This window comes from Cygnus atratus, chromosome 17 (assembly GCF_013377495.2).
Source record: "Cygnus atratus isolate AKBS03 ecotype Queensland, Australia chromosome 17, CAtr_DNAZoo_HiC_assembly, whole genome shotgun sequence".
NCBI classification, from domain to species: domain Eukaryota; kingdom Metazoa; phylum Chordata; class Aves; order Anseriformes; family Anatidae; genus Cygnus; species Cygnus atratus.
Genome location: NC_066378.1, coordinates 3,815,001 through 3,841,488, shown reverse-complemented (window position 1 = coordinate 3,841,488; position 26,488 = coordinate 3,815,001). Strand labels below are relative to the sequence as shown.

The 26,488-nt window shown below is 39.1% G+C and overlaps 1 protein-coding gene across 3 annotated transcripts in view; it reads right to left on the bottom strand.

The window, feature by feature from the left end:
• CCDC60 (coiled-coil domain containing 60) overlaps nt 1–26,488 on the bottom strand; it is a 63,742-nt gene that overhangs the window by 32,126 nt on the left and 5,128 nt on the right. For all 3 annotated transcript variants that reach the window (XM_035556782.2, XM_035556783.2, XM_050714180.1), the window contains exons 2-3: nt 7,271–7,354; nt 5,749–5,840 (exon numbers count right to left, since the gene is read on the bottom strand). In XM_035556782.2, the coding sequence (XP_035412675.1) occupies nt 5,749–5,840; nt 7,271–7,354 (176 nt within the window). The remainder of the gene's footprint in view (nt 1–5,748; nt 5,841–7,270; nt 7,355–26,488) is intronic.

Genomic DNA, 26,488 nt, shown 5'->3' with positions numbered 1-26,488 from the left:
GATTTAGTTAAAGCAGCATTGTACAAACACTCAAGATGAATGGCTAGCACTTTTTCATTGTTAAAAAGTCATACAGCGACAGCCGAGGAATATCTAGGCTTACACAACAGAATAATAATTAAAAAAAAAAACAGTTATCACTTACTCTTGATTTCCAGATATAAAGTATGTTGGATATATTTCTGCATATCAGGTCATTTGGCTACTGCATATTTTAGAAAGCATTAGAAGATGCAAGTCTACATCTCAAAAATCAGTTTCCCCAATTCTCATGCAAATTTCTCCATGGCCATTGTAGTTCACATCATACTTCACTTCTTAAATAATATAAAGCATATAGGATTCGTGACTTAATTTCCACAGTACATAGAATGAACTATATTAGATGTGCTGCAGGATCACCACTGGGATTACAATGTAAAGAATGTGTGGTATTATACAAAATGACAGGCAAACTTCATTTGAACATGTATTCAGACAACAAATGCTCTCAAGAAACAAGTGACCATTGCCTACACAACAGTATGCAAGCACATTTGTCATGAGCTTGCTAAGAACCTCTGATTAGGCACTGACCAAGCTAAATTTCTGATCTTCAAGAAACAGAACAACCAAAACTCAAATGTGTAAATTTATCATTTACTGTATGAATTGGGTTTACATGGCAAGGTTTTGGTAGCAGGGGGGCTGAGGAGCTGCCCCACATTAGATAAGAGCCAGTCCCAGCCAGCTCCAAAAGGGACCCGCTAATGGCCAGAGTGGAGCCATTAAGCAATGCTTCTCGTGCCTCTGTGAGAGCAGATTTAAGAAAGGAAAAGGAAAAAAAAAAAACAAAAACTGCTGTGCAACTGCATCAAGGTAGAAAGGAGTGAGAAAATATAGAGAGAAACAACCCTACAGACACCAAGGGTAGTGCAGAAGGAGGGCAGAAGGTGCTCCAGGTGCTGGGGCAGAAGTTCCTCTGTAGCCCATGGAGAGGCCCCTGGTGGAGCAGGCTGCCCCCCTGCAGCCCATGGGTCCCATGGCAGAGCAGATCTCCACGCTGCAGCCCATGGAGGAGCCCCCGGTGGAGCAGTTGGATGGGACCTGGAAGAGGTTGCGGCCCATGGAGAGCCCCTGCCCGAGCAGGCCCTGGGCTGGAGCTGCTGGCTGTGGAGAAGAGGCCATGCAGGAGCAGGAGGTCTTGGGGGAGCTGCAGCCTGTGGCAGACCCATGCTGGAGCAGTCTGCTTCTGAAGGATCAACCCCACAGTACAGACCCATATGGGAGCAGTTCTTGAAGAGCCGCTGCCTGTGGGAAACCCACATAGGACCAGCTGGGGAAGGACGGCATCCTGTGGGAGGGACCCCAGTTGGAGCAGGGGCAGAGAGTGACCGTGAAGGAGCAGCAAATGATGAAGTGTTACGGACTGGCTATAATCCCCATTCCCTGTTCCCCTGCACCACTCGGGGGAAGGAGGTAGAATAGGGTGGATGGGGATGGGAGGATGTTTTTAGTTTGCTTTTAGTTTCTCACTGCTCTAGTCTGTTAGTGATAGCCAGTAAGTTACATTAATCTCCCTATGTTAAGTCTGTTTTGTCTGTGATGGTAAATGGTGAATGATCTCCCTGTCCTTATCTCAACCCTCAAGCTCTTTTTCATTTTATTTTCTCCCCCTCTTCCTTTGAGGAAGAGGATTGAGAGAGAAGTATAGTGGAATTTTGCTAGCCATCAGTGTGAAGGCACCACACTGTGCTGTCAATGTAAAAAGTAAATATAAATTTGCTTCTGCAGTAACACAAGATTAAGTCTTCTTTTGCTTTGTGTTCCACCTACATTTCAACGGTGATGGAAAACCAGTGGACAGGAATAGATCCCACTCAGGCATTTGAAATTACATGAAGCCAGTATTGCATACAACTGAAAATTAAGTTTATGGAACTAGAAAAACATGGAGGAGTTGGAGATGCTTTAACAGGTATATATTTTCTTACCTGCCAGCACACCAAATTCTGCTTGGGATATTAAAATGGACTTGGGGTCTTTCCATTTTCTGCATCAGTAGTAAAATAACATTCTGCAGGCCAAATTAGATGTTTAGGAACAACATGTTAGGAACAAGATGTTGTTGCCCAACATTCCTGTGCTCTGTGGGTGTGGTACAGGTACGACTGATCAGGACTTAACAGAAAATTCTGCTGATAATGTGCATAAGGGAATAAGAACTTCTCTGTCCTTTTAGCTGTATTGGCTTCTAGAGTTGAGAAGTGATAAAAGACTAAAAGCTGTTTCTTTGTTTTTGTTTTTTGTTTTTTTTTTTAGTCACTCAGAAAACATAACATCAAAATACATTAGGATCAAATCTATTCACATCATTAAAAGTCTGCATTTAACATAATTTTGCAGATTACATTACCATTAAACATCCAGCTGAAGGTGAATCTGCATTTATGATTATGTGAAGCATATGTCTTGAGTTAAAAGTAGGCTATACTAAACACTTCATCTATTATAGGAAACAACTGCACTCACCCAGAGTGATGGACTGGATCTCTTAAAAAGTCTTTCCCTGGAGCTTCTGATTTAGTGGCCCAATTTTGAAAAAGAATCAATCAGAGAAACAGAGACATCACTGAAGTCTAGAAGAATAACTCAAGTAATTACTTACCTGAGACACCTGAGTTCCAGTTACAATCTTACATCCACAATCTGTTTTTTTCCTGTTACCTATCAGAGTAATAATCATCTACCTAATACCCATCAGAGCTGTGGAGATGACTTAAGACAATGCTTGCATGCCCTGAGTGCTAGGCATCATACGAGTTTTCAAGCTAACATCCCTGAAAGCGTAAGATAATGGTAATAAGACTAAAAATAAAGAATGTAAATACAAATGGTTAAAAAAATCCCTATATGTTAAAAAAAAGCAATTTTCATTCACACTCTGCCATCCATGCCAACTTAAAAGCTATATATTTATGCAGTGAGTTTAGTTCAGATACTTTGCATTGTTTCCAATTCCAATTTACTTGACAGAGGTGCAGTGAGGTCAAATGATTTGCACAAAGGTACATAAAGAGCTGCTCAGCAGGAGTTAGGATCACCATCTTGATACCCCCACCCCCAATTTCTGACCTCCCTATTCAGCACTCACCACAATGCTATAATGCCCAGAAGCAGGGAGCAGAAGGTGCAGGAAGGGTGGAGAGGCAATCTACATTTTTCTCCTTCTGGCATGAACAAATCATGTCCAGCTGCAGTTTGTACCACTTGTCCTACATGGAGCTTCTTTAGCACAAAGCAAAGCCACCTTGGAAAAGCATGGTTTTTCTTGCCACTGAATCCTTCAGATTCAGTACTCCTCATCGAGAGCTCAAAACACCAGGTTCTGTAAAAACAGCCCTATATTGTCCATTACTCACTCTGATATGCTGAAGAAATTGTAGATATAAAATCAAGTTTAATTTTGTATGTCTCTACAATTATGTAATTAGAACCTCACTCAGTCTACTTAACTGGAGAGAATTTCAACCATGTGGAAAAGCTCCGTTGATCCTAAATATCTCTATGTCGGTCAAGGTATGCAAAAATACTATGTAGCTCCTACTGACATTTCAAAATGTTTCCCAACAAGTAACAAACCAAGGCCCCCTCAGGTTAACCTACTAGTAAATGATGCTCAATTCCTTTGAACTGTAAATTATAATGAGAAGAATGGTTCAATTAGCTTAATCCAAATGCCTGGCAAATCAGTTGCATCAGACTTAAAAATCAAGCCTTTTCATATCACGGGTGATGGTAAATTTCATCCTACAAAACATTTTAAGTATTTTTTATCCTACTCATTCAAAATTAAAGGATGTAAAACATCCAAAAGCAAGCTGCAAGCACCTGCAAATCACAAATCAAGAAGAAACTGACCTCTGGCAGTTTTTCATCAAAAGAACTTTTAACTTGACTTCAAAGAGACAATGCCACTAATAGTTAGCAATGAAGGCAGACAAACATAATTAACACTGTATTTACAGCAAAACCAAGCCATCCTTTACTAAAATGGCTTATTCAACATTCAAAGTATGCAACAATTATTATTTTGTTTATGGTTTATCACCTTTTTGTCAAATTTATAAAGTGAAAATTCACAAAAAGTGAATTAACAAAATAAATGAAAAATAAGTAAAATAAGGGTAAAAGGGAAGAATGTGAAATTTAATGTTATAATGAGTAACTAGTATACAGTTTAGTAAAAATGTTTATAGTATACAAGGTAAACATTTGGAAATATTTATAAACACTACATTGTGAAAAGTAAAGTTGTGATTCCTCTAGAGTAGCAGATGCCAAGAAGCTTCTTTTCTCTAACTTCCTTGACTTCTGCACCATTAAAATCTTAATCAAACAATCTTTAACATATTATGAAGTTACAATATCACGTGTTCTCTTGACTGGCAGACTTCCTTGGGCTTAACCAATTAAATTATTAAGTTTTCATATAAATGTCTGTCTAATTGCTGTTTGCTTTGATTCAACTATTTTTATCTAGTGAATGTTCTTCAAAGGCTTAAAGTCTACAAATCTGGTAAACACTCATGTAAGCTGTACCGTGTTGGGGCTGGCAGCAGCAATTTGTCAGTTTTATTTGCAGCAGGCTGTAACTAAACCTTGCCAGATGTAAATCACCTTTTTGTACTACTGCTTGCTGTTTCAGTTGCAAATGATTCTTGTTTCTTAGATTAATACTCACATCAAGAAAGCTAGAAGGTTCCAGGAAAATGTAGAAAACTCTAGAGTCACCTACTGCAAGACTTAAACACTTTAGCAATTATTTAAGCTAATACTTAGCAAATACAGTCAATGGTTTCTGTAGGCAAGTTTGGAGTGCAATCAGAACGTATGATTGAAACAGAACAGTATATTTAAGCCTCAGTCTCATCAACTTAAGCAGCAGCTGTAGTGACAATGCTGAAACACAGGTGTCAACACAGCAAAAGTGCATTTAAAAGTATGAGTACCTAAATTGGAAACCACTCTTTGCTAAAGCCTATGACTAATAGGCTTCACTGTTTTTTTTGTTTATTTTTTTTGATGGGACAATAAGAAATGCCCTGCAGAGACGGCTTACTGCATCTCCGACAGTGGTAACAGAAGACACATTCCAAGAAAAGCAAGCATGCTCAACCAATTTCTATGGTCAACCCCCTAAATCAAATCATGGTTGTTGTCCAAACACAGTTGTGTTGTCCAAACACAGAAGGCTACATAGGATCCCAGATTTATGTCTGATTAAAACATCTCCGTTCCCATCAGCTAAGGAGCACAAGAGTCTGTTCGTACCAAGTCAGCATCTTCCTGAGACTCAAGTTGGAATATTCCGAATGAGTCTCTGCATGTATTTCTGTTTGTAGTGAGAATATCTACCACTATATTTTCCATCACAGTGGACATCTTTGCTCATTTCTGACTACTTTGATTACCAGATCTTGGCACAATACTGTTTTATGCAAAAAACTGCAAAGAAATAGCAAACACCTTCATAATGAACACTTAAACAACGTAGTATTATAAACAGAGCTATCAATCATTCCTCATGTACCAAAGACAAAATTTTGAGTATACACAGAAGTCCATAAAGAGAAAATTATAAGCCATCTTTTCCTAAGCTGTTAGTACAGTTGATTATTTTGCCTATAATCCAACTGCTGCCACTGCAGAACCAACAATTCTTTTAGTCTTGACTGGTCCATTTCTGTGTGCTCTGGATTCCCTTACCTTGACTGAGCTAAAGCTTTACTAAGAGTCCTCAGCTCCTTTCCTGTCTCTCTAAATGAGGCGAGTCTCTTCACTGATTCCGGTGGATCAGACTGAAAGTGATAAAGTCGATAATTAACATTAAGGTATTAATAAGAGCTCAGCACAGATAAGATATGTGCAGTCTCAGAGTTCAGCTTTAATCACTAAATATTGTCTGAGATGGTCAGAAAATATCTGGGACAGCATTAGGACACTTCATAAGCATGTAAACAAATCTTATATGATATGTCTGTGTAGGCACATGTGTTTCAACAGCTTTTAACTCATTGGCTGACTTTGGATTTAACAGAAGCCTTACAAGCAGTGAAGGACCTGTGAGATTCATTAAACTATCAGACAAGAAGAGACTGTTCAATCGCCTAGACTAAGGGAATGACTGCTGTGACTGCTTATGCAAACTACAAAAAGTATACATGAGAGAGAAATATTTTAGAAGTTCCAATCCAAGAAAATTTTCAGACTCAAAACAAGGAGATAGGCATTTTTAAACAAACAAACAAAAACAAAACAAGAAGATGAAAGCAATACGAAAAGTTCCACAGATGCGGCTGCTTTTGGAGCATAGAACATAATGGTTTCTTATTTATTTATTTATTTTTAAAAAGAGCGTATACACAAGGTCAGCAATTTCACACAAGGGAATTAAAATCATCTACTCAGTACATTGTTCAAACGTGTGCAACATGTTTTCTTCTGAACATCTATGCAATTGAAATATGTAGGAGATAAAAGGTTACATTTGTTGTTGAACTATCCTTGGGGCTTCCAGAGAACAGCTGCATCAATTTCATAGAATGATGACCACATGCTGTGCGCATACAGTACTTTTGCATGTGTTAGTTAAGCTAATAAAATACGCAGCTGAGGCAGCATTCAATGTGCAACGAGTGCATGGCTGAATTGCCATACACTGGAAAGCATAATATTGGTGTGCACAACCTGAGGGGCAGCCTAAGGTATTCCTTTGGGCAGTTGTGTGCATCTCGTAAGTTGTCCTAGGGTGCTGAGAAAAATAAATTCCCAGTAAAGGAAATAAAGATGACCAGCACCCCTTTCGCCTACAGATTTTTGAGATATAAGGATGTGCAATACTGACCTACGTCCTTCAAAAAACAAAATGCTTGAACAGTCATTCTGAATATGTTAGTCATTTCTGTGCTAAACTGTTGTATAGTTTGAAGGTTGGCCTTCCAGAGTTGATGAATGGAATAACTAGCACCACTAAACTGAATTTTCTGAATATTATTTTATCAAATTACACTATAAACTTATCTCACTCATTAGCAATCATTTTACTAGATAAAACCTATGATATGTTCATCAGTTAGCAAAAAGGCTGCTTCCTTCTGTACAGTAAGGCTTTAAGCCTTGAATACAGTGAACACTTATGTATATATTTTAAACATGATGTCTGTCTGTTGGCTTCCTTAACTCAATCCTGAATCAAAGCTTCAACAGTAATTAAACTACGTAGTCTTACCTTCGGATTGAAAGAGTACTTGTTAGTAGGCACCTTCGCTACTTCCTTGCGTGGTCTTTCCCGCACGTCTTTTTTCGCTGGTTCCTAAAATATTAACAAAAGCATGTAACCATATTTGAAATGCTCATTAGCCATACAGTAGCTGGTCACCATTTTCAAAATTAAGTGGTGCAAATAAGTTTTCCTACAGAGAGGCAAACTAAAACAAAAGTAATGGCTAGTCTTACGTAGAAACACTTAAAATGTCACTGGGTAACTATGGCACAGAGAGGTTCTCATGTGAAGCACCTGTGGAAAAGCTACTGTGCAAAATGCATATGCGCTTCCTAAATTACTGTGCTTGAATGTTTAAAAAACCACTTTTCTTATGGAAGATTTATCTACTGCGTCTAACATAAAAAGAAAATCCAATTTCCAAAACAGGAATAGGAAATTACTTACCTGTAATTGTTCTTCCCTGAAGATAGATACTGCGCTAGATCACTATTCTTGGGTCTGTGCTTTCACCCCCAAGGATGGCACAGACTCATGAAAAGCCCTGAAGTCAAACACAAGCCCATTTTTAGTTCTCCTTCAACCAGCAGCTTATTCAAGTGGAAGGAAGACAGATTCCCTCCTATTAATATTTTATATATACATACATATGCAGGTAGATTAATAAAAGATTTTAGATCACTCAGCAGCGTATGGTGCTCAGGCTAAAAGGATATGGAAATAGTAATTCCTTCCTGGAGTAGTTTCAGATCAAAGAGCTCATTTATTGATTCCAAGCAAAGCAAATCTGGAGGCCCTAGAAAGCCACATCCATATAGCTTGGGCAGAGCTGATGTACAACAAAGTCTGAAAGTCTCTGCACAGCAAATTCAGAGCTGTGGATGAAATACTTGCTACACGAAATAACTTTTGCACAACAGAGCAAAGCCTGGAAATATTCAAGTGTAACAATCCCTAAGAGCACGGCACTTTGCTTATTAGAATCTTGACTTGGGAAGGCACAAACTGCTTTCCAAATCTATGTTTCAATGTAACATTTCAGCAGAACAAAGGCTGAAGGTGTACGGAGCAGTATTCTTCACCCCCTAGAAAACTGCTAACACCAGCATTCTAATGTAATCACTGAGGCAGCCCACAAACAAAAGACTGAAAAAAAAATTAAACAGCAATGGTACTAAAAGCAAAGTAGCTGGAATAGAAATAAGATTTTCTGCAGCATGTAAAGATGAACTAATAAAATGTCAAAGACAAGTGTCCAAAGGCTCTGCTATTTCATGCAATTGGGGAGCACTTGAACAAGACTGGTCAGCAGCAGCAGGGACAGATGGCAAATTGATAGGGCTTGGGAGTACAAGTCTTACAGAGGGACCCTGATACACCCGAGAGCTGCCTCCGTGTGTGAAGAAAAGCTCATTCACAAACTGAACGAGAGAGGAATCATTTTACAGCCTGAGCAGGCACCTGTATTTCACTCCATCAGAGGAGATTACTGGAGATAAGTATGCAGTCAGTAAAGAGAGTCTTAAATTTTGTTTTCCCTAAAATTCAGTGCAACTATTTGTGATTATATGCCATAATCAATATATTGTCTGAATAGTCCCATGTCTTTATCTATGAAAACAGACTTTCAAAAGTAGACTGGATTTCAGAAATTTGTTGCCAAACAAAACCCAGTATTTGTGGTTTTGATTTTTTATTTTCAGCATAAAAAACCTTATATTCGTAACTATATGCATATTCATGCACACAAACAATCTATCTGAAACATAATGCTAAATGATGTAACTATTATTTTCCTCTGATCCACCCTTCTAAACTTCAGAGTACTCTTTATGGTAGAAAGGTGCCAGACGGATGGGTAAATGACTTCCTAGGTGAAACAAGTCTTCAGAGAACCTGGCTTGGAAGCAATTTCATTTCAAAATGTGAAAGGTTTTCGTCCTCCTACCCCCACCCAACATTTTAATATTTTGAACAACATTTAATTTATACTAGGGCACACATCATTTTGAGATTACGATGGAAAAAATAGCTCCAAGAAATTGGAAGTTTTTTGACACAGTAGCAGAGAAGGAGAAAGAAGGTTGAACTACTTCCATCTGGCTCTCTCCTCTGTATTTGCAGTCTGCAATGCTAACCACCAACCTTATCTGAGCATCATCCCATAGTATAATAAGCAACAAAACCCAAAATTGTAAGCTCATGTGAGTTCTCATCTTCTTTGCCACAGGAATAGCATGCAGACTGATGCTGGTGGTAGTTTTTCTTGTTATTGTTTTGTTTTATAATTGCAAACATTTAATCTGTATTTAAAGAGAAAGCTATAAGAAACCTGATTTGGACTTGGAGCAGAAGCATCTTAGGCTTCAGAAACAGCCAAATTTCCAGTCTGATTTGTTCCTGACACTATTTTTTTCTCCCAGCAGAAGCAGCAGTATGTTGGCCATGGCCAGCTACCATTGTTTTTACAGCTGGCAATACCTTGAATGACGTGATTAAAATCAATTAAAAATCTCTCAGAATAACTCACTACTCCAAAGACTTCAATGGTTTGGAGGTACATTGACCACCAGTATAGGCTCGGAATCCATTTAGCCACATTCTTTGCAAGTGCTCAATGCTGTAGAGCACTGGGAGAAAAGTTTTTTCAAAGAGAACTTTCAGAGATTCCTGGATACGATGGGAAAAAATAAATTTGCGACCAACGTTTCACAGGGTGCAACGTTATCCTGCATCCCACCTCTGGTCAGGCAGCTCTGCCAGTTCATGAGGAAAGGCAAAAGAAAAGAGTTGTAAACCTACCTAACCTTTACACAGTTTCTCCGGAAGGAAGGGGAGGGAGGTATCACATATGCTACCCTTCCACCCAGGTACTGATAATGTGATTCAATCAGCCTTATCATAGAAAACAGAAGGAAATACCTTCCTTTCCTACAACGATATCTTTCATTACAATGTCGTGTATTGAAAAGGTGCAACCTGAGCTTAAAGCAGTAACAGTACATAATGATAGAACAGGAGAATTTCATCTTCATAATTTGTAGTGCAGATATAAAAGACTGAGATAAAAATGCTGGCATGTCTAATTTGTTAGACTCAACAATATGTTATCATGACAAGCTGAACAATCTTAGTGCAGAAGCAGTGAATAGGCTTGGAGGTCCCCCTCTGCCCCCCCCCCCTTTTTTTTTTAGTGTTTCCAACTTAAGGAGACTGTTATCATAGTTCATCTAATTTGCTTTTAAGCTATCAAAGGTTTGTTTCAGTGATCATTTCCTGCTGTCTTTATAGTGAAGTAACAGAATAAGATACAACTCTGTATGTAAGAAAGAACAGCAATTTAAACAGATACAAAAAAAATCATACAGTAATATAGGAAACATGGTCCTAAGTGAGATCACTTGAGGAAATTAACCCAAAAGTTTCCCTGAAAATGATTGAGGTCGTTTATCTTGAGATCACACGCAGCAGCTCTCAGTAAAATGAACTACAGAGATAGTGCAGCAGGTGGAGCTCGATGCCATCTGGTTCCCTATAAACTGCTCCTGTGGACCTGGAGGCAGCCCCTTCCAGAGCTATTGCAGGTGGCACACACAAAGGTCTGGCATTCCTCCTTACTGGCTTAGGCTGCTCTTTGCATGTCCTCTTCAACTTCAGAAAGAAGACTGAAAGCTCCAAGTATTTTTGGATGAATAAATTCTTTTCAATAGCTTGTTTCAATCACAAACCACCACCTCCAGACACTAGATTTCATCCTAACAATTCCCAGATACTTCCACGTTCTATTTTAAATTCTGCAGAATAGAATTTGTTCAGCTGACATTTCCTTCCTTTTAATAAACACACTTTCCATTGCACACACTTATCTTTGCAGATGTCGTTCTGTAAATTTTGAAAATTTCCAACTTTGTTTTCCAAATCCTGTTGTGGAAAAATGCTGAGTTGGTGATTTGCATGTCATCTACAGATGGGAGAGCTGAGGTACACCAAGCTTGCTTTCAGGTTGTACATTTTCAATTTGATTAGGCTGGTGAAAGAACTTCTTTCCTTGGCAATTCATGAAGCTTTTTTTCCACCCTGGTCAACGCATTTGGTTGGTATGTTATTGTGAAAAATAGCAGATTGACACACCTCTTGCACTCTTCTTTCTAATATCGCTTGAACAGGAGCGTTATGATTACATTTGCAAAAGGTGATTGTGTTTTGATGAAAATAAATCAGCACAGCTTCATCACAAGCCACCCATTTAGTCATCCAGATGCAAGACCAACCTGGTAAAATGTATTTTTAATTTTACAAAAACATTTAGAAAGCTCTTGTGAAGCACTACATGCAGAGATGACTACTGCTGTTCTGCAGGTAGCATTCTAAACATTGATTTTTAAAGAAAGCATTCTAGCCAAGTACTCAGGGTACACTTTTTTTTTTCTGCTTCTGCTGCTGCTCAGTACTGACCCTTTTTGCCCTTTCACTAGAATGCGGGAACATGGAACAGACATCAGGGCCAAAAGAGAATTTTAAATCAAACACTAGAGACTCCTAGGCAAAGGACTTCAGTAAGAATATTCTGCAGAAAATTAAGATTGCTCTAGGAGTAATGCTATTTTAGTGCTCCAGCTTAAGCTATGCCACAACTAAATCTGCAGATGCAAATATATCTCAGCCTCAAACACAAGACACCTGATTTGTTAAGGTTGTGCTGTACCATATCAATAATTCAAGGCACTTTACAGTTGAGAATCTCTGCTGCCAAGGGGAGCACTTGTTAAGTGCTATTGCAGCAGCTTCCATTCCCTAGTCTCTGGTCAGAAATGATCCCGCTATCAAAGGAGGGGGGTACTCATCCCTCTGTTTCACCATGGTGGTATTAATGAGGGAGGGAGCTCCAATCCCGTCAGCTCTCCTTCTGTGCTCTAACAAACACATTACCGTCAATAAAGACATATCAGGAAAATGGAAGGAGGCAGCTGAAAAGTGAGAGAAAGGTTACCAGTAAAGGTGTAAGAATGAAATTTAGAATAAGTAGACTCAATTTCACCTCTATCGGAAACTTCCTCTGACATCCTAAATAAAACATTTAACACCTTATGTCAGCCAATAAGAGCTTTTCCCTCCCCTATCCCCCCACGTGTTGTTTTTTTTTTTTTTTTTTTTTTTAAAAAAGCTACAATGAATTTTGGTACAAGCATCTCAGCTCACTAGGCCTCTGTTCCCCATATCCAAAAATGGGGAAAACAACATTTCTTATTCATTAACTTTTATGAAGCATTCAGGTATTATAGTGGTGGAGAGCATATGTACAGAAAGACCATTGCTTTCATACCAAAACAGAACCACAGGATCTTTTGGGCTGAAAGGGACCCGTAAGAACCATCTAGTTCCAATCCCCTGCCTTATAGCTTATTATTGTTTATTCCATCACTTTGCCTCAGCTTATCCTCAGGGAATTTCTCTGGGAAATCCTCTTTTCATTTTATTTTCTCCAAAGAATATTTACTTAATTCTGATAAGGGATAAATTATGTAAAATAATTGGATCAAATTAATCTCGACTGTAATGCCATTGTTGCCATTGCATTTACCCCCCAGTTACTTTTAACCCCTTATGGTTACCCCTTACATTATTTGACCTGCCATCTTTACAGTCTATGTAAAACCATTTCATTATAGGATGATCTGAAAACTCCATGATCTAAAGGTTTTGAATTGTGTCCTTACAAGTCAATGCAAGTAAACATATTAAAAAAAAAAAAAAGACTGCTTCTATACAACATCTCTCTTTATGCCTTTTATTTCTGTCATTAACCTAGTCTCTGGGCAACATGTCAGTAATTTAGGTTTATGCAGCTCTCCCAAAGCCTTTTATTTATATTTTTGGTGGCGTACTGTCAATCAAAATAATACTCAGCCTTAGCTAATGTTGTCTAGATATTTCCCTCTACTCAAGTTAGAATTATAAATCTTGTCCCCAGATCTTCTTACAGAAAACCAAATGTCCTAAAAAGCTTTTGGATTGCCAAAAAGTCCGTTCTATTAGAAATTAATGCAAACAGTATTTAACTGAGAAAATAAAAACCTCATGTACCGCAATAGTGCTCATTTCCTTCTTGCATTTAGTAGTTTAAAATAACTTACAGAAGTGCTGCAGAGATCCACTTAGTAACAAAGCACACTCAAAAAACTGAAACCCTTATTAACATCTCTAAAAAATTTGTTTCTTAGTTCTGCTAGTCTAACACATGCTTTCTTATTGGAAAGCTATGCTAAAAACATGAAAGTTCATGAACCAAGGCAGGAGTACATAATAAAATTAACAGATCAATATCTTCCACAGCACAGAGTCACTATTCAATCCAAAAGCAACAAACAAAATAAAGACCATGCTATTCTGTTTTATTTCATAGTGAAAACAAAGTTAATTTGAGAATGAGTTGGGGGAACACACAGCTGGAAAGCAGAGGTACCAGCCTCAGGAAATTCAGGGAAATGTAATTGAGAACGAATTATCTCTTTAATTACTTTTGACCAAATCAATAAAAGCCACAGAATAAAAAGCATGATGACTGCCACCTGGTAGAGGACAAAACAAAAACTGAAAGTTACTACAAAACTCAGTCATATTAAGAACAATCAAAGAACTTTTCTCTTACAGGAAAAAAGAAAGAGGGTTAGGGTATTGGTTCACTAAATAAGCAGTGCATACAAAAGTTAATAATTGATTATTTTATTGGTTTTGATGGTTGGCCAATTATTGATTGGCCAACGCCCACTGTTCTCAGCTGTGAAGACTGTTAACACTTTACTTGAATTTCAAACTGTCCAGTCACCACTTCAGGATTAGCAAAGCAAAAAGCACCACCTGTTTCCTTCTGAACTTCCACAGTTTCTCCCATGCTTTCTTTTATTTACCAAACAGCAATGTAGGAATTATTTGCTGTTGCAGTTTGTTAAGGCATAGCACTTACTCTTGTACTTGTATTAATAAACAGACCAAGATCCTACATCTCCTTTGGCTTCGTTCCCACAGACGAGTAGCAACAGTCACACCTGGAGGTCACAGACATGTAGCCAAACACAGCTGGCTTTCAGCACGATGGACTGTCTACAAGCAAGGCAGAGATGGAGGGACCACAAGGGCTACACTGGCATCCAGGAGCACGGAAGACTCCAGAACCTGTTTACCTGTAATACCTGCAGGGTCCCCATTACTACAGCAGTTTACCACCTAAGATATTAATGATTGCAATATTCTTGTCAGTGTGTTGTATTTTCCTAAATGAAGGATGAAGGTACAGCCAGTTAAGTGACTTGTCCCTGGTCACATAGGATATACACACAAAGGGCATGGAATTGAAAGCAGGTCTCTCAAGCTCAAAAGCTCACCTCTTGACTTGAGCTGGAAGTCTAACTCCACAGTCTGACTGAATCTTTCGGCACGTCTGACTATCACTGAAGAAAACTAAAGGAGGCAAATTTCTGAATATCTCCTTTCTTCTCAACCAGGTTTTAATTTAATATGCCACAACTGTTGATCATGTGGATGCTGAACATCAAATTAAAGTGAATTCCAGGTGTACTGTTAGTACCTCGCTCTCTTCCCTTTTCTCTGTGCCCTCCACCACTCCTCGTGGACCTTAAGATCTTCAGTTTCAAGCAGTTCCTTTAAAAGTCTTGGCATTCATACGTGAGCAGGACAGTGTAGTTACTCTATAAGTTTATAAAGTAAAAGAAATTGTATTTTGACATGACCTTTTTTTTTTCCCCCCTCACAAGCCTTCTAGTCAGGAGTTACTTTAACTGGCAATGACAAAAGACTGCAAAATGCTAAACTGGCTCAAGAGACTGCGACAAAGTAAACCACTGTGCAACAATCTTCACACTGCCCTGTGCTGACGGAACGGCTTAAAAGAATGTTTCACAGAAGTGCAATTAGAATGAATAAAAACAGAGGCTCTACAAACAAACAAAAAGGTAAAGGCAGCTTTGGATGATGGAGATACCTCACCTATTTTTAAACAGCGAGCTGTCCTTTTGAGATGTACCATTTCCCTAGCAGTAACTGATTTCTTCTTCCCCTCCTGCCCAGCTTATACCTTAAAACCACGTACAGAGTAAGTCCTTCACTCGGGGTAATACGCCATTCCACTTTGCCAATGCCAATTTAATGTGTAATCCTTACACATTGGACAGAAGAGGCTGGGCAGTGATGAAGGAACAATCCAGCAAATAAAGTGCATGAAGATTGGGCCTTTTCTTCTCAAAGGCCACAGTCATGTTAGCAAGAATTTCAGAATAATTCTTAATTCAATATTACAGCACTTTTTCCCCCCGGGAATGTGTGTCATGTTTTTTGAATAGGCCTGATTCAAGGCAGACATACCTAAAAAGTTGATTGGCTTTTTCAGTGAAACAGACCTGACTTCTACTAAAAGTACCATCACTGGCCCAGAAAAATCTTCAGCACAATGAGCTACTTCCTATATCACTGTCAGACCTACCATGGAAAAAATTCAAGTGACAATGTCTTACAGACATACACTGAGATACGTTATACAGCCTGAGGTAAAAGAAACTCACTTCAGAGTCTTTTAAGTTGCTGTAGCCAATTTAGAGAACAAAGATTTGGGGCCAAAAGCAGTACCATTACTGCATCTATTCCTCCTGAAATACATTCTCTGAGAAGCAGTGGGAGCAAACATGCAACACTCCTACCGGTTTTGTCAATAAATAGCAAATCTCATTCTGTATAGACTTAATTGAGCATTTTTCATAAGATCTAAATTCATTTTAAACTCCAACAACAGAGCAAAACACATTATAGTACAATATGACAAGCTTTATAGCACAATTTGCTCAAACAACAGCTGGCCCAGTACGTCAGAAGGAAAGAAGGAAAGAGTTGGCTGTGTTTTCTGAAGCATGTTGTTTCAAACAAGCTAGATATCAGAACTTCCTTGATCTTAAGAAATAAGGTTTTTTTGTAGTAGGTATGAGGACACAAAAACTATTGAGTGAGCAACTGATTATCCTGAAGCTGGCCTGTAGAAGGAATTGGGGATGCATAAGCAAGCCCAGCTTCACCTCATGAACAGTACATACAGAGTTCAGAATTATCAGTTTTACGTGGATGATTTTAACGATGTCTTAGGAAAACCTGATAGCTTATGTTCATAAGGTTTATTAGAATTCAGTTCATGCACCTGTAAATGAGTAAAAATGTTAAGGAAGAAATTTTTCCAAGCCCTTTCTTGTACTTTGAGTCAAATTACTAGCTGCTAGGCTCCTAATTATGGGAGCCAGCTGTGTGTCCACCTAGCACTTATTTCTGGAATGGCTCAATCTGGTGGTATATATATGTATATTTAAAAAATAGTATACATTCTCTACGTTACTTAAATTTTCCAATACTAATTGCACTACTACAGAGGTACACTCAGAAGAGATAAGAGAATCATCTAGGATCAGTGCATATGGGGCAAACAGGGCAGTGGTTTGGGACACACCGGCCTCCTGCAGCAGCCACGGGGGGTTCCTGGACTTCCAACTTAGCACGCTGTCGTGCCACCTGAGTTGATTCCTCTTTTGAACAGTTCCCATGTAGATAAAGCCACTCAAAGTCTGAAAGCTTTCTAATGTGAATGACGACTTAGAATCCTCAGAGGGGAGTAAGGTGTAATCTCTGGGCAGCCAGATGCAAACAAGGCTCATGCCCTGCATATAAGACCGAGGTGATTTGCAGAAACTGTTCTTAAAGGAGGATGGGCAGGACCAGTGGGAGCTTGGAACAGCAATGACATGGAAAAACATGTCTGTTGCATAAAATGTCCTTAGCTTCCAGAGCTCTATGTCACTCATTACTCACAAATAGCACCTACAAAACTTTAAAATCTGCAGTCAAATGTTTATTTTGATATCACGGCTAACAACTTTGAGGAAAAGTGGTAGCTGATGTCTGTAATCTTGAGCTTTTTGGGGAAAAAAGAAAAAAAAAAAAAAAAACATTACATCCAGTTCAGGGAGAGGGAAGGTTGGGAGGATTCCTCTCTCTGCCCCCCCAGACAGCTAAGGCTCACTGACTAGGAAATATAAAATCCTACAAACAAAGGGTAGAGAAGTTTAGCAACAACAATTCTCTTCTGCCATCACAGCACTTTATACTATTATTAAAAGGGATGCAGATTGCTAGCTATGCCAGGAAAGATAATATTCTAATGCACAAATTCCTATTAGAGATTCTCTCCTCTAAGAATTCAGACACGTTAATCAGAATCTCTAAACGGGCTGACAAATACAATGTTGGTTGGTGTTACTCTGCATGCGGTGCTATACCTAATTTCAGGATATGACCCTCCATATGGGGTAGGCAGACAATGAGAATAATATAGTATGATCATTATGGAGTTTATCTATCATTTTAATTTTGAAAGACAAAACAATTTGAAAAAACTTCTGTATTTATTTTGCACACTGTCTAATCTTTTGGATATTCCAAATCATACTTTAAAAAACTCAGATGATTGAGTTTGTATAATGAGAAATTTAATGACCTGTAAAATGAACAGAGCGCATCTGCCAGCCCTAAAAAAGTCATCTTTTTACCACATGCACATCACAATATGGGACTGACAATTCCAGTCTATTCTTCCAAGCAGCCACTCTTGTTACTTCCATATTCAAAGAGTATTCACTGATTACGATGTACATGGACATTCTACCAACCTAAACTGAAAATACAAATTTTACAAGCAAAAAGATAAGCAACTTCTGAACCATTGTTTAATTTCACTCAAGTCTATGTTTTTTTAAAGGGTCAAACTCTGCTGGAATAAAGTTCCTGACTAAGTTCATATTTTGACAGGGATAAATACAGTCCATACCGTGACAGCAGCATGAAGGGTACCCACAGTCCAGCTGGCACCAACTTTGTCCATGACAAACACGGACCACGTCAAGACAAGAATTATTCGCTATGTTTTTTGCAAGATCAGAGTACCCTTTAGTTCTGATACAAAGCCCCAAGTGCCCTTGATAGCTACATTAAGGTCCTAGCAAACAGCTCTGCATGGGTTTTAGGCATAACATACTGAACAAAAAAAAGGGATTTTTAGTAACTCATACTAAAACACTAGCAAGCATGCACACCTCAATTATATCTGGTGTTGGCTGGCTCATCACATGAAGCTAACTAGTATTCTTTCATAGATTTGACTACGTTATCTGCAAATAAGCCCTATACTATTTTATCTGTGACTTAAAAGAAAAAAAGGATTAATATTTAGGAACTACTCTACAATTCTGATAAAAGAAATCCAATACAAATTGCTAACATTTGACACAAATAAGGGAATAAGCCACAGCTAAGCCACAAAAACTTGACTTTCCAGGGGACAGCTATTTTCAGAAACGTTTTGTGATAGCCATGCCAGCTGCACACACAGACTGCATTGCATCTGTGGCCCATTCTCCTTAAGCACTGTCTTTGTTTTGATTTCCTATTTTGTATTCCATTAGTTTTAGGGCTGTATGTCATTCTGCCATTAAATCACTGTTTTCAAGCAATAGTGTCTTCTAGTTGACCTCAGAGCAAGACAGGACAAAGACTTCCATTCATACAATTTGCCTACAGTACAGCCAATAGGTGATGGAAAGCCTTGCTCTAGAGCCCGTATCTTACGTAGCCAACTCATTCTGACTTGCCAATTACTGCCAGGCACCAGTTCAGACCTCAAACACCTCATGTAAATGATACAAGCTAACAGTATTTGATGAGAACAGCTAGAAATGAAATACCCAAAGGGAGAAAAAGTTACAGACAGTATTTTACCAGAAGCAACTTGTTTAAGACAGAAAGATTCAAATGCTTCCGATGAGCTAAATGAAATGGCAAGGTGCCTATTTAGAAAAGGATTTTTAAAAAAATATTTTTTTTTAATCTGCAGTCAGTAAAAGATGAACTAAGCTTACTGTCAGCAAGGGTGATTTCTGAATGTCAGACAGCAAAGTTGAACGAATTCAGTACTTCCAAGCCTTTAGAAAAAAGCCAGGAGAAAAAAAAGAAAAAAAGAGAGAAAAAAAACTTTGTTCTGATGAATCTGGAAATGGATCATTAGGATACAGCCAGGGTGTAATTTTCATGGACTAGCATCATTGTTTGTAGTGCAGACTGTTTCATAGTGACACAAGCTCTATATAGGGTGACAAGAAACACACCCAAACAATTTCAAGAACACAGCAGTGCCTTGGATGGGAGCTTAAAGTCAGTTTATTTTACAGAAATCCACCTCTGAGCTTCGCCAACGAACAATGGCAGCATTTCTCAGGGCAGAGTTCGTGGGTGAAGTGCCTGAGAACCCTCCAGCAACGATACAGCTGTCTGCATGGGGGATTCAGCTCCCTGAACTGTGATGAGCAATTTGTCTCACCGCTTTGATCCGCTGTCAGTTTAGCAGACACTGACCCCAAGAATTCATTTCTAACATTTCAGGGGAACCTAACCAAAAAAAAAATTGAAGCACGGTGTGGTATACCTGTAGTTAACCTATCACCTGATGACGGTGGTAAAAGAAAAAATAAACATGCTTCTGTTATATGACAAAGGCTTTCAGTTTCTTGAATGCTTAAATATTTGAGCCTAACATGTAAAGCAACAACAAGGTAAAGCAGCGTGAAGGTCAGCACTGAAGTAAATACATTAAGGATGAAGGATCGCAGTGCAAGGACTGCTCTAACAAGTGAGGAACCACACGATTTCATCCCCCCGGAAGCACTACAGGCATTAGCTCAAGGCCAAAGACACAGCAAAGTGCACTCACTGGGATGAGAAAGGGCCAGAGACTTCAGTGGGTTCTGTAATTTACTGTAACCTACCTTTAATTGCAGCACAGAAAACATTACCAAAAAAAAAAAAAAACCACAACCAAAAACAAACAAACACATGCCAGTTTTGCAGTCTCTTTAGTGCAAAGATGTAGACTGTTACCTGGAGCCCAATGCAACACAGCTAGAATTTGCCTTTTATGAGTTAAAAGGTCAAGATTATCCTTAAAAAAGTTAAAATTAGTCATGGATGCAGTGTACAAATAAGCAATTAAAATTAACATCACAACTGCTTCATGAAGCACCTTTTGACCCATAAATGAAATTGTGTGGGTGTGAATGAAGTCAGACCATGGTCTGGCAGTGTTTCACCTGAGGAATTGTGCCTTACTCTACGATTAACCCACAGAGGTTGATAGGTAGAGAGATGAAATATCTGAGGACTGTACACCAACAGGGACTTCAGAATCCATCTTTCATAATGCTCAGATTAGCACAGAGGACATGAAAACCTTTTAGCTGTAAGTCATTGAGGAATTATGTCAAAACCTGTCTTAATACATCGGGGAGGACAAAAAACAGCGTTCCAAAACAGTACCCCAAACAAAGTCAATGCCCAGTTTCCACACAAAGTAACTCTTTTTTCCAACCAAGAGAATCCACAATAACATTACAGCTACTAACTCTGTTTCTTGTATCCTGCTTTTGAGCTCTTACGTAAAGCGTGACAGTTATTTAGCTACCCAATTAACTTGGCTATTGTTCCCTAAAAATACTCTCCATCTTTGCCCTCCTTTTGTGCAAATGGCATAACGTTAATTTAATGGAAAGGTCACATTATACTACAAGGAGTGTAGTGACATTCCATTATGTCCTCCCCCTGCTTACCGTCCTCCCCCCATTGCTTCTGTGCATTTAACTTTCCATGGACATCGCATGAATAATGAGAAGCGACTCTAGCCACACACAGGGCTGCTTTCTACTGTTTGCAATTTAAGACATCATTCTACAGTCTCAAGGAAAGCGAAATACCATCGATCTGATTTTGTACAAAAAAGTTGTCCTTTGTAAGTAACATTCAAGCTTTAAATCCTATAATTTCCCCCTCACTACTGAACACCTTCATTTGCTTTGCCTGCAGGAGAAACTCCAATTTAAGAACTGGCTTCAACATTTCCACATTCACATCAACTTACCCCAAAGTTGTTTCTCTCTGTATGAGAAGGATACTTTCTCCTCTGCTCTTCTTCCATGCAGAATCTGGGGGGAATTAGCATGCTGTCCTGGCTAAACTTGTTTAAATTGTTGTCTGCCCATGTGAGTTTGCCTTCCCTTTTTCTACTGGATACATTATTCTTCATCACTCTCTATACTAAACACTCAGGTAGTATTGCTCTGCCGGTCACAATTAGCCACAGCCTGCTGATACGGCCTCTACATTCTGCAAAGTGCTTTTGGCATCATTTACGATGTGCACCTGATCTCTATATACACATCCTTCCCACAAACAAGCACAACCCAACCTATCCACAAACCTAGTCCTACACTACGACATAGTTATTTCTTTTTTTAAATGTGGCTATAAAAATTTCCACATTGTTCATGCTCCCCCTCCCCTAATTAAATAACTACTTCCTACTAGTGATCGCATGCACAGAGAGGTTCGTAAATGCCACATACACAAAAAAGTACAGCTTTTCCTATCTAAAACATTTTCTTACTTTTCCAGTATGCATATATACATTTCTGACATAACTCCACTGAACATGGCATTAGGGAAATCTTCCAGTGCCTGGTAAGATCAGCATTAACACTCCTTTGTGCTCTCAGAGCAATACAGAGGAACATAAACCAGAAACCCATCCATGAATTACAGTGTTAACCTTAGTGTCCACCGCAAGTTCTAAACAGAACAAATTGCACCCACAAACAGTGAACAATTTATTTCTTACATAGCACTTCTAGTCAAATATCAAAATGTTTTAGGAAACATCTTTTTTCCCATTCTCACCCCAAAGTAACCATTTGACCAAGTGCTTCCAGATAGCAAAGGACACTTAATTGGCCACACTTCTGGGGAGCACCAAATTCTTCAAAAGGGATGAAGAGTCTATTCCTTTTGTTCTGTAACTTACAGAGTATTTGTATGCACTATTTAGGAGAAGCAGACATTAAACCTGCTAAAAAGCTTCATGTTTTGAATATTTACAGGGAAGCATCACCTTTCTAACGCACTTCTCTCCTGCCCCAGGCACGCTATTGCAGATCAATTCCCAAAGCTAGGTGAGCAATGCCATTTGCTAAAATGACAACTGAAATGTAATCACACAAGTGTAATGCACCATGACTGTACCAGCAGCCTGGCATTTGGCAAGTTTACTAAAACCTTAATAACAATGCATTATTACATTAGCTATGCTTCCCCTAATTCATTATGGAAGCAGCCTTTAGGAATAGAAATTGAACTTTTGAAATCGATTAGACTGTTTTGCATTTAATAGCACAGAAATTGTGTGGACCACACGGGTTAGCTGCTATTCCAGAGATACGTCAAACTCATTCAGCAATCATAAAGCTTTTATTTCTATAGCACATAGCATTCTCCAGTAGTTCGGCTCAGGTCAGGAGTACCACCTAACATCTAATATTCATGTCATAAAGTAAAGCCAAATTAAAAAAATATTAGTTTTGTAAGCATATTGCCCTAATCTCTGGTCTCACTTGTATCACCATTTTTGTGTTTCACACTCTAAGAGATAAAAACAAGGAGTCCTGTGGGAATAAGCAATAGCTCAGGATCAGAGAATTCTTCACTGTAGTACCAGCTTCACTGTTTTCTATATGCAATTAGCTAAGATAAATCACTTTTCTATGATTTTGTTGAAATTTCACAGTCTGAATAAGAAGTTCCAAGATATTTCTGAAGCCTCTTCTAAACCTAATCTAAATCTATCATAACAAAGTTTTTTCTTTTAATTTAATTTCATTTGTTTTTAATAAAAAAGGCATAGCATTTCTTAGATGCGGATGTGAGACCTGGGTTGATCAAATGACCACAGATTGGTTACCCAATTCAGAAAGCATGAGGAATGCCACCAAATCTGTGTGGTCTGGCCAGACCAGCTTCCCCATTCTGGGGATACTGGTAAGACAACCACCACTAATGTTTTCCTGCTCTTCCCAGGGTGATAAGGAATTATGACTGACCTTCACATGGCTGGCAGGGAAAAGGTTCCTTGCATTCTAAATTCTGCCTTGCAATACGTGTTTTCGGTCTTCTGGGAAGCAAGGTATTAGATTGGAAACTGACAGATCTTTAACTGGAGCAGTAACAAATAACATCAGTGTAATTTCTCTCTTGAAAGAAATTGCTCCATTTTCTTCTCCAGTTTCCAGGTTAAAACCTTTCATTGCTGATGCTGTTGTCAGTCTTATCTGGTGATCTATTTACCTAAAGCACACAATTACAGTATAGATTTTTATGACAAGTACAGAGCAGGCTTTGACACTAATAATACTGAAGATTTTGTGGATTTGGATTGTTTTTAGGGCTTGGTCAGGAAAGCCAACTTTCTCCCATGTAAAAAGTCAACAAGTCACCGCAGAGGTTTTACAAATGAATTTGTCATAGCAATTAAGGGAAAGAAGCTATATGAACATGATAAAAGATGACTAACATCACCATGCACTGTTACATTAAAGAATAAGAAAAAAGGCCTTTAACACATTGCTCTGAACGCTTAAAAAAAATCAAAAATACTGTCTGGAAAGCTACACTCTTTGACTGTTAATGAATCAGCGCTGTCTGCAATGCATGCCCGACCTTTGAGAATGGGGAAAAAAAAAACGTCTCAAACCAAACTAACTAACTTGCAATTATTTGTAAGGGAAGCTTGAAGGGTTCCATCACACTACGTGGGCACGGACGCCTACTGACAATGCAGAACCAGGCAGCCACTTCCTCCCAGCCCAGGGAATTTTGATAGGCAAGAACTTAAAAACTGTTGGGAAGCTGCTTGGTGTAGCTGCTCTGGTTAAAATGCATTGCCCATTCAACCTCTCAAGATACTTCTACACTTGCTGAGCTTCCCCCCTCCCTCTGTGGTATTGCTAGAAGTTTGGAAGGGGGTTACTTTGTTCCATCAGGCTGCATGGGAAAGAAATTCTTTCACTGCATGGACCCAGCTTTGCTTAGTACTTGAATTGTAAGACAGATGCTGTACTCACTGTGTGACCTCAGGACAGCAGAGTTTCCAATGCAACAGTCAGAACTTTCAAATACCAGGCTTCAGCTGTCAAATTTACTTAATACAGACACAAAAAGCTTCAATGAACATATTGCTTTTCTAAACATGTCTGTTGTCATCAAATATATGCATATAAAGGATTTTAAACATGCAATTACTACATATCCAATGTCCACATCATTTTGTGTAACTACCCCAGCATACTTATTACGCAAACGTTTTTAGCTCTTAAGATCTTATTTTTGATAATACCAGTTTACAAAGTGTAATCTGATGGCAGATATTAGCATACCCAAGTCCCATTGAACCCGCAGGCCTTTTATCATCTTCTTGCTGTTTACAAAATTTATTGTCATTCACCACTGCAAATCATCAGCTGTAGTTCTTGCTGAGGAAAACGCTAACTCAGAAAGCAGAGATGAGTACAAATGCAATAATTAAAGAGAGCGTGTTTCTTAACTCTAGGAATATTATGCTCTCTGACACCTATAATTAGTCACATCCAGTAGATCTACAATCTTCTCAAGGTATTCTGAATAGCACAGAGACTGCTATGGGTAAAAAAACCCATAACCTGTATTTTTGTTATATATGAAGTATCTTTAAAATAGGCAGTAGAAACACATTGTTTGTTTGTTTTAGTATCTTTAAAAAAACACATTTTAAATAGATATCTGTGGAGTAGCTTCAGTAGTGAGACTTGGTGTATGAACAGCATGAAATACAGGGCTTTCACCGGTCTATCGTGATGGAGGGAAGCCGAAGACTGGTCAGATTCAGCACCAAGCGTGTAAATTTTCCAACACAGTAACCAATCCCCTTTAGGGAAACATAAAATAGCCTGACACTTCAAGACTATCTAGTGCTTTTAGCCATGCTCTCTGCAAAAAGGAAGGATGTGCAATTATATCCCCAATAGCTTCAGCTTCATGCATAAAAAACAAATCACAACCACACATTTAGTGGCGTAACCGAAACATTAAACCTAACCTTAATTAGAACCCTAAAAAATACGTAGGGCGCAACTTTCTCCCATCAAAACGTGCTCCCAATGGAAGCCGCTCGGTACACCTGAACTCCCTTGGGGAGCCTTTAGGCAACCCCACACACAACAGGACTCTGTGCCTTCTCTCTTCCTAAACAACCCTAAACGTAACCCTAACCGAAACACTGAGACGAACCCTAAGTAGGACCCTAAAAAACACGTACGGTGCCACTTTCTCCCATCAAAAAGTGCTCCAAAGGAACCTTTGGGTACACACGAACTCCAGTGGGGAGACTTTATGCAACCCCACACACAACAGGACTCTGCACCTTCACTCTTTTCAAACCCTAAAGGTAAACATAACTGTAACGCTAAGCCTAATCCTAAGGCTAACCCTAACACTAACCCTAACCCTAAACCTAACCCTAATTTCAAGACCTAACCCTAGCCCGAAACGAAAACTCTAAACCTAATCTTAATGCTTCCCATAAAGCTAAAGTTAACCCAGTTAACCCTAACTCTAACCTTATCCCAAACCTAACCCTAACCCTAATGGCGGAACTAAACCTAACCCTAAGAGTAGAGCTGACCCTCGCCCTAACCGTAACCCTAACCCTTACCCTAACCCTAATGGTGGAACAAACCCTAACCCTAATGATGGAGCTAACCCTAGCCCTAACCGTAATCCAAAACCTAACCCAAATCTAACCCTCACCCTCACCCTCACCCTAACCCTCACCCTAAGGGTGGAACTAACCCTCACCCTAAGGGTGGAACTAACCCTAACCCTAAGGGTGGAACTAACCCTAACCCTAAGGGTGGAACTAACCCTAACCCTAAGGGTGGAACTAACCCTAACCCTAAGGGTGGAACTAACCCTAACCCTAAGGGTGGAACTAACCCTAACCCTAACTCTAAACCTAACCCTAAGCCTAACTCTAACCATAATGGTGGAACTCACCCTAAACCTAACACTACAGCTGAACCTAGACCGAACCCTAACCCAATCCCTAACCCAACCCTTACCCTAACCCCAATGGCAGAACTCAACCTAACCCTAACAGTGGCGCTAAACCTACCCCTAACCATAACCCTAACCTTAAACCAAAACTAACCCTAACCCTAAAGGTGGAACTAACCCTAACCCTAACAGTGGAGCTAACCCTGTCCCTAGGCC